This window comes from Microtus ochrogaster, linkage group LG4 (genome assembly GCF_000317375.1).
Source record: "Microtus ochrogaster isolate Prairie Vole_2 linkage group LG4, MicOch1.0, whole genome shotgun sequence".
In the NCBI taxonomy this organism is placed as follows: Eukaryota; Metazoa; Chordata; class Mammalia; order Rodentia; family Cricetidae; genus Microtus; species Microtus ochrogaster.
This window is the reverse complement of record NC_022030.1, coordinates 19,870,616-19,881,342: the sequence shown is the minus strand read 5'-3', so window position 1 is coordinate 19,881,342 and position 10,727 is coordinate 19,870,616. Positions and strand designations below refer to the sequence as shown.

General features: G+C 49.8%; 2 protein-coding genes across 3 annotated transcripts in view; one reads left to right on the top strand and one right to left on the bottom strand.

Moving 5' to 3' along the window:
* Positions 1-1,486: 1,486 nt before the first annotated feature.
* Dmrtc2 (DMRT like family C2) lies at positions 1,487-5,823 on the bottom strand. Its single transcript, XM_026786088.1, has 8 exons — positions 5,600-5,823; positions 5,377-5,531; positions 4,383-4,459; positions 3,953-4,133; positions 3,681-3,807; positions 2,640-2,700; positions 2,327-2,501; positions 1,487-1,599 (listed from the first exon to the last, which is right to left on the bottom strand). Exons 1-8 carry the CDS (start codon positions 5,821-5,823, stop codon positions 1,487-1,489), a joined length of 1,113 nt encoding a protein of 370 aa, XP_026641889.1.
* Positions 5,824-8,360: 2,537 nt separating this feature from the next.
* The window catches only part of Lypd4 (LY6/PLAUR domain containing 4), a 6,732-nt gene continuing 4,365 nt past the window's right edge, over positions 8,361-10,727 (top strand). Inside the window, exon 1 of one of the 2 annotated variants that reach the window (XM_005361119.2) lies at positions 8,361-8,598. The gene's annotated coding sequence lies outside the window, so the exon portion shown is untranslated. Of the gene's footprint in view, positions 8,599-8,882; positions 9,049-10,727 lie in introns of those variants that run through there. The other variant, XM_013351498.1, reaches the window with a different exon arrangement.

Here is a 10,727-nt window from a genome sequence, read left to right as displayed (position 1 = left end):
CCTTGACCTGCTGGGCTAATACTTTCCCTTTCCAGTATAGATTACAGAGTTGCTGTTGGGACTCAACAATTAGAAAGTATTCTCTAGTCTTTGACCAAGTCTTGTGTTTGCTGGTTGATATATTGTGTGAGACGCTGGGTACTGAACTCGGGCCTCATCGTTCCGGGCAGCACTGTGCCACTGCACTAGAGGCCTGGCCCCTCTAATGGATTATTTTAAGAAGACAGTGAATCTTCCTAGTTAGGAAGATCCTTGATAAAAGCTAACTTGGCTCTTGCTGTCCTGCTTGGCTTCAATTTTCCCATCCGGAAAATGTCATGTTAGATTAGTATCAAATTAGTATTCTATTGGCCAAAGTTGACTGGAAGCTATGTTATCTGGCCAATATAACATTTAAAGAAGGCTATACCAATGTTTGAGAATTACTATAAGATGTTGGACACAGAAACACAGTTCCCTAATTTCCCTCGAAAAACCAGAGGATGTGGCAACACTGAGGCCAGGTTTCTGCCGGGAATTATCCATGAGGCTAGAGAAGACTGCCTGGAGGTAAGACACACAATCTGTTTCCCAGTCTCCACTGGGCTGTCTGCACTCCTTTATTTGCTCTCCCTGCCCCAGTTAGGTGTCACCTTAATCTGTGGCTCTCTGGCTAGCAGGAAACAGGGTATACTTGGTACAGAGCAGTGGATTAATCACCGCATTAGTGATTCCCCAGCACCTTCCTCTGCTACTCTTCCACATGCATGTCTAGGTGAGGTGTGGGATCCTCTGGAACAGGAGTTACAGACAGCTGTGAGCTGCCATGTAGGTGCTGGGAATTGGACCTGGATACTCTGGAAGAGCAGCCCGTGCTCTTAACCACTGAGCCACCTCTCTATCCCCTCTCTGTTATTCTTATGAGGGCATAACTAGAAGTCCAAGTTTATGTTTTTTTACTTTGTTGTTGTTTATAGATATGTCATAAGCCATCCTACCTAGGCCAGTGAGTGCTGGGATTACAGGTGTGAGCCACCATGCCTAGGTCTGTGGTAGTTATTAAGTAGATGACTTCTATTTTGAGATGGGAGTCAAATAGTCCTGTCAATCAGGGTAAACTCTGTATTTTGATGGCTTAAACAGCAAAGGTTTATTTCTTACAGAAACCTACATACAATGTGAACATATTCTTGTATTTTTACATGCAGAGACAGACGTGAGCACATGGGCATATACAGAACATAAACTCATGCAAAAATGTATTTAGATATGGGTCCTCCAACTGCCCAGCTGCCTCCATTGAGGGACTTAAAAAGGGCTATGAGAACATCCACCTCCAGTCAAGGAAATACCCACACTACAAAAGGAACTGGAAAGCTTTAAAAAAAAAAGGCTGAAGCTTGCATTACGTTAAATCCTATGCAAAATGCATAAATAAAATACCAAATATGCAGTGCCTGCAGTTTGTCGTCTCTTTGTTCTAGTGAGGCAGCCTCCATCTTGGTTTCTAGCTGAGGAGGGAGATGGATCCCAGACGCCCAATGTGCAGAGAGACAGAGGAAGCTGGACTGGGCCTGAGAGGTGGGCCAACAGGCTGGAATCCTCTTCCCCCAGGAGGAGCTGTGGGCAGAAAGGAACTGGCAGGCTCGGTTCAAATCCAACCCACTGCCCCTCACTCCTTCCGTGGTCTATGCCCACCTCTCCAGCTCACACCAAAGCTATCATGCTTCGTCTGGCTCTGGACATTGCCCTGGTCCCCTTTGTACAGCTGCTGGTCCAGACTCAAAAGCCACATCTCTATACTCAGAAGACCCCAGCCTCATCCCTCCCGTTTCCAGCAGACCCTCTAGACAACACTGCATTGGACAGGGGCATTCTCAGCCTTCACCGCTTGTTCCCTGGAACTTTCTCCTTCTTCACATTTCTCCTAGTCTTGCCACTGAAGCTTGTGAGGGTCTCTAGGTTCCCCAGCAGAATGGAAGCTCTTGGGAGGCAGTTTATCAGCCTTTCTAGTCAAGACCCTGGTTACTGCTCTCCCTTCCCAGGCTTGAGCAGGAAGCTAGGGTCTGGAGACCAGGCTCTGCAGTGTCTTTCTAAATGCCAGCCTGGAAAGTCTACACCAAGAGCCTGGTTTTCCTTGATAGCAAGACACTGGACATTTGTCAGTTAGAACAAAACTGGTAAAAAGTGATGTCAACCACAGTCTCAGAGGCCAGGCTGAGAACTTAGGGACCTGAACCTGAGGACATTCAGCTCATGTCTGGGCCATCTTGGTTAGCCTCTGCTTATTCTAATAGCTTCCATTTACCAACCAATCTTATTTCATTCTCTCTTCTCAGGAAGTTACCTGGTGGGCCACAGGGGTGGAGCAGAGAGATCCAGGCAGGGTTTGGGGGGACAGATGGGGTCAGGCGGGGAGCCTGGGATGAATCTTTCAGACCTACAAGGGCCTCAGCTGCCTCTCGCTGTAACTGCCGCTCTGAGGGGCCAGATGTCCAGGCCAGGCAAGAGGTTCCAGGGGCCTGCGAAGGAGCGGGGAGTAGCAGACTGGGAACCCTCACTTCCACACACCCTGCAAGTGCTTCCTTCAGCCCCCTGCTTTCCCCTTCTGCAGGTCCAGCCTCCCCCCAGGCCCATGGAGACCATTTCTTTGCCAAGACCTGTGGCTGTAGCAGGAGAGAGTCTGGGGCTCCGCAGGACTGGAGTATCAGAGTTGAACATCTGGAAAAAGAAGAGACACATGGGAAGTGGGTGGGGCATTCTGACCTGGGGACAAAGTTCCAGGCTGGCCACTCGACTCCGTGGGCTTTGCTTTCTATAAAATGAGAGTCTCGCCCAGGTTTCTCCTCCCACACTACTGTGAAGATCATAGGGAACCAAAGGTCTCAGCTTTCCAAAAGCAGATAAAACACCCAGGGGGACTGGGATTCTTGTCTGCTCCACTAGCCTGCTTTCTCCAGTCCAGCTTTTAGCCATATTGTTCAAGGTCAGGGCACGTACTAGGTGTTATTATTATGACAACCCCAGACGAGAGATTACTAGAAATTACTGATATTAAAACAGGCTCTGAGAGGTGCGAATATTGTCAGTGCCTCTCAGGAAACAGTTGAACAGTTGAGATCTGCCTGCCTGTTAGCTTGAGTTAGTCTGAGACCCTTTTCCTTTTTTTAAAAAATATTTTATTTATTATGTATACAATATTCTTTCTGCGTGTATGCTTGCAGGCCAAAAGAGGGCACCAGCCCTCATTACAGATGGTTGTGAGCCACCATGTGGTTGCTGGGAATTGAATTCAGGACCATTGGAAGAGCAGGCAATGCCCTTAACCACTGAGCCATCTCTCCAGCCCCCCCTCTTTTTTTAATATTTATTTATTTATTTAGGTTTTTCGAGACAGGGTTTCTCTGTGGCTTTGGAGCCTATCCTGGAACTAGCTCTGTAGACCAGGCTGGTCTCGAACTCACAGAGATCCGCCTGCCTCTGCCTCCCGAATGCTGGGATTAAAGGCGTGCGCCACCATCGCCCGGCCCCCCCTCTTTTTTTAAGTTAAGAATTTTATGTAGCCCAGGCTGACTTTGTGTAGTGTAGCTGAAAATTACCCTGGAACCCTGCCATTTCTGGCTCAACCTCCCAGTGCTGGGATTACAGCTGTGCGCCATCACACTTGGCTAGGAATTTTCTTCTGTTGTGTTCCTACTTACGTGTGAGGCAGGTTAGGGGGTCCTTGGGGCTCTCCAGAAAGTGGAGCTGCCAGCACTGAGCGAGATCCTGGGCAGGTTGGGAGGGTTCCATGAGTGGGCAGCCGGAGAGACGTGCCAGGGTCAAAGCCTACGGAGGGCAAGAGAAGCAGAAAGGATGGGCGCAGAGACCATGGATGTCCTTCCTCTTCCCACGTGTCCGTTTCCTCTCCCTTTTCTGCTGTGGCGGCAACCTAGCATTCAGATATCTGTCGAGTAACAGGAGGATGTCTTACCAGGGAAGGGATGCAGAGGGACAGCAGGCTCCTGGCACAGCAAGCGGCACACTACTGGAGGTGGCATTGAGAGGCCTGGTGGCAGCCAGTGTCCAGGGCCCCAAGGCCCAGGAGGCACTGGAGTCCAGGGCAAAGGCAAGGCTTCCTGGGGGCGGCTGAGCAGCAGAGGCCCATAGTTCTCCTGTAAGGGGAGAGGGCCCAGGGCAGGGGCATGAGCCTGCAGAAACAAGCATGCTCCAGGATGAGGACAGGACCCAAAGCTATGGGCAGCTCTTAAAGTCCCATCTTTTTTATCCCACAGGTCCCAGGTGAGTCACTGAAGAGCAACGACAAGTCAGGGGTGGGCTGGAAGCCAGTGCAGAGAGCACAGAAGGGACAGTCCGGGCAGGAGGCAGGCGAGGAGCCATCCCTTAGGACCCCGTCTCCTTACCTTCCCAGGGGGTGTCAGCACCAGTGGGACTGCTCCATGGGGACTCTGAGGCTGGGGTGCTATGTTCTCCTTTCCAGCTGTGAGGAACCAGGGAGAGATTCACCCCTTTTCTGACCCCTATCCTATCCCAACTTCAGCTAAGTTCTTGTCTCTCTCTCTCTGATTTCTTTATTCTTTTTTTTTTCCCATGTAGCTCAGGCTGACTTTGAATCCCTGATCCTCCTTCCTCCATATGCTCTCATGCCCCGGTCTGTTCTGTGGCTTTGCTTCTCTTTCCCAGCCCTTCCACCTTCTCCTCAAGACAGCATCTAGTTTGGTAGCTCAGGTTGGCTTCCAACTTACTCTCCTCTTCTTTCTCCAGGGCTGGAGTTACAGACATGCTCACCATGCCCCACTCCTCGGCTCTCTTTTTAACTTCTTGTTTGTGTGACATGGTGTGTGTGTGTGTGTGTGTGTGTGTGTGTGTGTGTGTGTGTAGGCCACAGGACAATTCTGGGGAGTCAGTTCTCTCCTTTGACCTTTATGTAGGCTCTGAGGATCGAGCTCAGGTCACCAGGTTTGTTCAGCAAGTACCTTTACCCTGACCCACCCCACTGTTCCCATCCCCTATTTTCTATCTTCAGTTGTCACTACACCCTTGCCCACATTTTAAAATAAAATTTTATTTATATTCCTATGAGTGTTTTGCCTACATGTATGTCTGTGCCCCATCTGTGCATGGTATCTGCTGAGGCAAAAGGTGATAGGTTCTGGAGCCACTCTACAGATGTGGTGAGCTGCCTGGAGAGCCAGCGGCCCGCTCTGGCGCTCTTGACTGCTGCCTCACATTCCCAGGCCCTTCAGTACAGTTGACAGACAGTTGGACAGGTTGAGGCCCAGAGAGAGGAAACACCTTGCCCAAGGCCACATGCTGACTGAGTTTAAGGCCAGGGATGCAAGTCCTTACTCTTACTATACCCAAATCCCTGTCCCATCCCCAGCCAGAGACACTCACAAGGGACCCCTGGTCGAATGGCTCCCTTCTTGACACGGAGGGGAGCTTTCAGGGGGGTTGTCCCTTTCATCAGGCCCTGAGCCAGGTGCCTCTTTAGCTGAGCCTCCTGCTGCCTACGCAAGGCCACTTGGGCAGCCATGACTCTCCGACGTTCCCTAAGAGTCAGAAGTCAGCCTTCTGGAGGAGAACCATTCCCCTTCCCCCGCCCAAATCTTATACTCACAGGATAAGGACACACTTGTGACACTCGCAAGCCTGAAAGAGGCAGAGGCGCTTGTGGCCCTTGAGATGGGCTGTGACACCATGGTTACGACAGCGGGCACAGGTTGGAGAGCGACTGACAGGTCTCCTGGGAATGAGTTCTGTGCTCTGGGGGACTCTGTCCTCACTCCCTGGGGAAGAGTCAGCAGAGCAGTGGTGGAGAGCAGGTGCTTCATTGGGGTCCATGGATCTAGAGCAGGAGTGGTGGCTCAGGACAGTCACATGGGCTCTGTCCTAACCAGCCCTTCTGCTTTTGGGAAGCCACATCTGTGCTCATTCATCTTGTCCCTCTCAGGACCCAGCTTTCTCCCTGCTTCTCCTCTCTTCAGCCCATAACCTTTCTCATAGACCATCCTTTCCCAGAAACTACTCTCTTCTTTCTCAAGTATTTGCTCAACACAAACATCCTCCTCTTTTGTTGTGCTGAATGCCGGCTTCAGGCATAGATACCTTTGCCCTCCCAGAGCTCTCAAGGATGCTTATCCTCCCAAACAGGGTTTCCGGACATCCTCTTCAACACCCGCCATCGTACCTCTTTGCATTTATCCGGTCCTTAAAAACATTCTTACGTGGCCGCTCAGTCCTAAGCCCCACCTGTGCTAGTCATGTCTATCTGCTCTTTGTATGCCATCACTATGATTGGGCGTGGGTTTTAGGAGTGTGTGCGTGGATTCATGCACCTATGTGTGGAGCCCAGAGGTCGACATTGTTAGATAGCTTTCGTCCATTGTGCTCCACTTTGATTTTTTTTTTTCCCCAGGCAGGGCCATCTTACTGAATCTGAAGCTCACAGCTTTAGCTAGACTGGCTGGCCAATGAGCTTTAGAGATCCACCTGTTGCAGCTCCCATCCCTAGTGGTAGGGTTACAGGCAGGTCATTTCACCCAGCTTTTAATGGGGGGACCTGAACTCAGGTACTCGGGCATGTGCCCAAGGCACTATTGACTGAGCCTTCTCCTCAGCCCCGATTTAAAAAAAAAAATCAATTAGTTAATTAATTATTTTTGAGACAAGCCCTCACTATGTGTGTATTCCTGGCTGGACTGGAACACAGTGTAGACCAGGTTGGACTCAAACTCATAGAGACCCATCTGCTCCTGCTTCCAGAGTGTAGGGGTTAAAGGTGCCTGTTACCAAGGCCAGCTTTGTTTCTGTACTCCTCAGTCACAATATTATTCTCAAGGGATTTCCTATCCCATTTCCAGTAGAGGGGATCTGCTTTTAGAAAATGGTTATTGGGTTGGGCGGTGGGGACACATGCCTTTAGTCCCAGCATTTGGGAGGCAGAGGCGGCCAACCTGGTCTATTGAGGGAGTTCCAGGACAGCCAGGGGGACTTAGAGAAATCCTGTCTAGAAAAACAAAACCACAAACAAACAAACAAACAAACAAACAAAAAGGCATTCAACCTAGGACCTTATAAACACATGCTAACCAAATGTTCTCCCCCATAACCCCCCCTTTTTTGAGACAAGGTCTTGATAAATAGTAAGGGCTAGCCTTGAATTTGCTATCCTTCCTGGTCTGTATTACCCGCTTATTAGGTATTTTTCTTGGACTCCATTAGTTTAATAAACATTTACTGAACCATGCCTGCGGACTCATTTCTGTAATCCAAACAGTTAGGCGTCTAAGACAGCAGGATTGCTGTGGGTTCCAGGCCAGTCGGGGCAACTGGTGACTGTCTTAAAAAACCCAAAACTGACTGGGTGTGGTAACATGTGCCTGTAATACCAGTCTTGGGTGGCAGGAGTAGAGGCAGGAGGGTCGGAGTTCAAGGCCATCGCTGCTAGGAGTTGAAGACTGCCCTGGGCTTTCTTAAAAACAAAACAAAACAAAACAAAACAAAACAAAACAAAATCAACCTCTTCCAAAATGGTTATTGAGTCCCTGCCATTTGCGATGACGACCTGATGTAGGCCAAAGGTGTTTTCCTCAGGACACCACTTTCTCCCTTGAACCTAAGGGTTTCTTGAAAATCCACATAACCACTGCTGCACGCAGCACTTTTATCCCTGAACCCCACCCAACAACAGTCAATGGCATGCACTGTCCCTTCCCAGGCAACCATTCCATGGGTGCCCCCGTTCCGGCGGCCATCCATCACCCCCAAATGCTGGACCGGTGGCGCCCTTCCCGCTCCAGGGTCCCAGGAAGGGGGCTGGGCACGAGGACCGTGCTCCGAAGCCAGGGTGGGGGTAGGGAGATGGGGTGGGATGGGTGGATGGGAGAAGTGCTGAGCAGCACGAGGGAGCAGCAAAGGGAGTCCATGGTGGGGACCCAGCTCAGGAGAGGGGGTTGGGATCATTGTCATGCCTCCAGTCGGTGGTTACCACAGCCTCGAGCCGAATCACACTCAGTCAGGAGAAGGCCCAGGGAAAAGGGCGACAAAGTGGCGAAGAGGAACGGCCAGCTCGCGCTGCTTTTCCCGCTCCTTCCCGCAAGGACCAATAAGCTTCGAGGACAGCGCCCAAGGCTGTGCTGCGCAACCAATAGGGTTCGAGATCCTCCACCGAGGGCCCGCCCCTTCCCTTCCTGTCTGCTTCTCCGTGGTAACAGTCCCACCAGCCAATAGAGCGTCGAGTTGAGTCGCACACACATTGCCTCTCTTCTTCCCTTGCCAGACTGTTCTTCACTCTGGAGGCAGGTAGCCAATGGGGCGTCGAATAACCTCAACCAGAGCGAGGCTGGTCCTGCCCCTCCCCCCACCGCAGGGGCAACAAGGGCGGGAGGCGTTGACTCACAGGCACTGAGCGTGCGCACCGTCACCCACTGGGCCTGGCCCTTGGTCGCTTGGGTTTTCCCTTCCATATCTGGTGTTTAATGCCATCTCTAGCCTGCCTTGTGCCACACACCTCTGCGTTACAGCGCCGTGTGTCTGTGGCATTCCAGGCTAAAGAAGGAGGCAGAAGTGACTGCCAGCGGGACTGCTATGCGGAGGATGGGTACTGAAGTGGGAAAGGTAGGTGCTTTGTGCCCAGCCTGGGGGAGGGGGGCTGGCATCGCCTGAACGGCTCGTCAGAGAAGCCAAGCTTTGAATCGGGAGGGGGGAGTCGAAAAGGAACAAACACATAAGCGGTTGGCCTTCGAGCCTGTCTTATTATCTATCTTATTACTACCCCCGTATCCATCTTATTACTATCCACAGTGACCCCGTATCCATCTTAACTACCCTAGGGGAGGGATAATCCCTACTTCTTTGTGAATGAAGAATCAGGCAGAGTTACGACATCGCGCACAAGATCTCCCAGTTTACGCGGAGTTGGGAGAGACTGCAACTTTGGGTTAGCTTGGAGTGCTAAGCCTGGGAACTTTGTAGCCCTTCCCACACGGTTTTTAAGAATTTCCCATTCCTGTGAACCCCGACTTTTCACTTTCATTCCGCAAGCTTCCCATAGGCCGCCGTCCTAAGGTTAGTGCTTTTCTGATCTTGTGTGTGATCCCTGGAGATCTGGAGATGTGTACTGTTTTGTATACACGTGTATTTTGAGGGTGTGGTAATATCTTATTATATGTATATATATCATACATATGTATATATGTGTATATATATATCACTGTGCTTTTAGGACCAATCCCTGTGCACGTGTACATCCGGAAATGTTTTTATTTATTTTTTAGATTTCACATGCATTGGTGTTTTGCGGGCATGTATGTATGTGTGAGGATGTCAGATCCTTTGGAACTGGAGTTACAGACAGTTGTGAGCTGTCACATAGGTGCTGGGAATTGAACTTGGGTCCTCTGGAGGAGCAGCCAGTGTTCTTAACTGCTGAGCCATGTGTCCAGCTCAGGTTTTTAATTTTTTTTTTTTTTTTGGACAGGGTCTCAGAACTGACTCTGCAGACCAGGCTGGCCTTGAACTCACTGAGATTCCCCTTCCTCTGCCTCCCGAGTGCTGAGATTAAAGGTGTGCACGTCACCACTACCCGGCTGCACTGAGTGCATCCAATCATTCTTCTAACTGTGTGATATTCCTTGGTGTGCCTCCCTGCAGGTTGTGCACTCCCTTAGTTTCAGGAGGGATGCTCCTTTTCCCAAAGCCATCATCACAAAAAATGAATCCTCCTTATTTACTGGAGGGTGGAGATTTTCATTATATTTAGCTAGGATATACCAGAAGTGGGTGTTCATATACCTAATCTGACTGTTAGACTTCTCCCTGCAGGAGGCTCCAGACACTGATGCTAATTCCCACTTTCCTCTTTTTCCCTCAATCACTGCATAAACAGCCAAGCAGGGAAGTGTCCTTATCACCACTGGCCTGTTGATGCAGGCAGCCTGCTGGGTGTGTCATGAGAATACATTTTTTTTTTTTTTTTTTTTTTTTTTTTTTTCGAGACAGGGTTTCTCTGTGACTTTGGAGCCTGTCCTGGAACTAGCTCTGTAGACCAGGCTGATCTCGAACTCACAGAGATCCGCCTGCCTCTGCCTCCCGAGTGCTGGGATTAAAGGCGTGCACCACCATCGCCCGGCTCGAGAATACATTTTGCAAGTTGATTGCATTTCTCAGGTTGCAGCTAGATTTGAGCATCTCCTCCAATGCCTGCTGGCCTTTGTGCCTTTACTCTTACGAGGATAGTTTCTTCACAGGCTTAGCCTTGGCTTGCTCTCTTTTTTCTTGCTGGTGAGAAGATCCTTAGTCTTGTTGGCTTGAAGTATTACATAATTTTCTTGCGCCAGTTTGCTTTGAATGGTTTATGTGTTTTATGTAGTTTTGTTGTTTGATGTTGACACAGGGTTTCATGTACGCTAGGCTAGCCTTGAACTTATTTAGTTCAAGGTGATCTGGAACTTCTGGTCCTGCAGTCCTTCCCCTTACAAGCTTTGGGATTATATGCTTACGCCACCCTGGTATGTAACATGAAGCTGACATTGGTGCCCATATTTAGTTTCTCGCAGATTTTATGTGTGTTCCTGTGTGTAAGTGATATGCACCATGGGTGTTATTGTTCACTTCTAAATACTTTTAATTTCCTTAGTAAACAAAGGGGTTTGGGAATATGTTAATTAACATCTACTCTCTCACGGGCCTTTTGTACTTAAGACAGGGTCTCATGTCGTGGGTTTGTTTGTTTGGCCTGGTTGGTC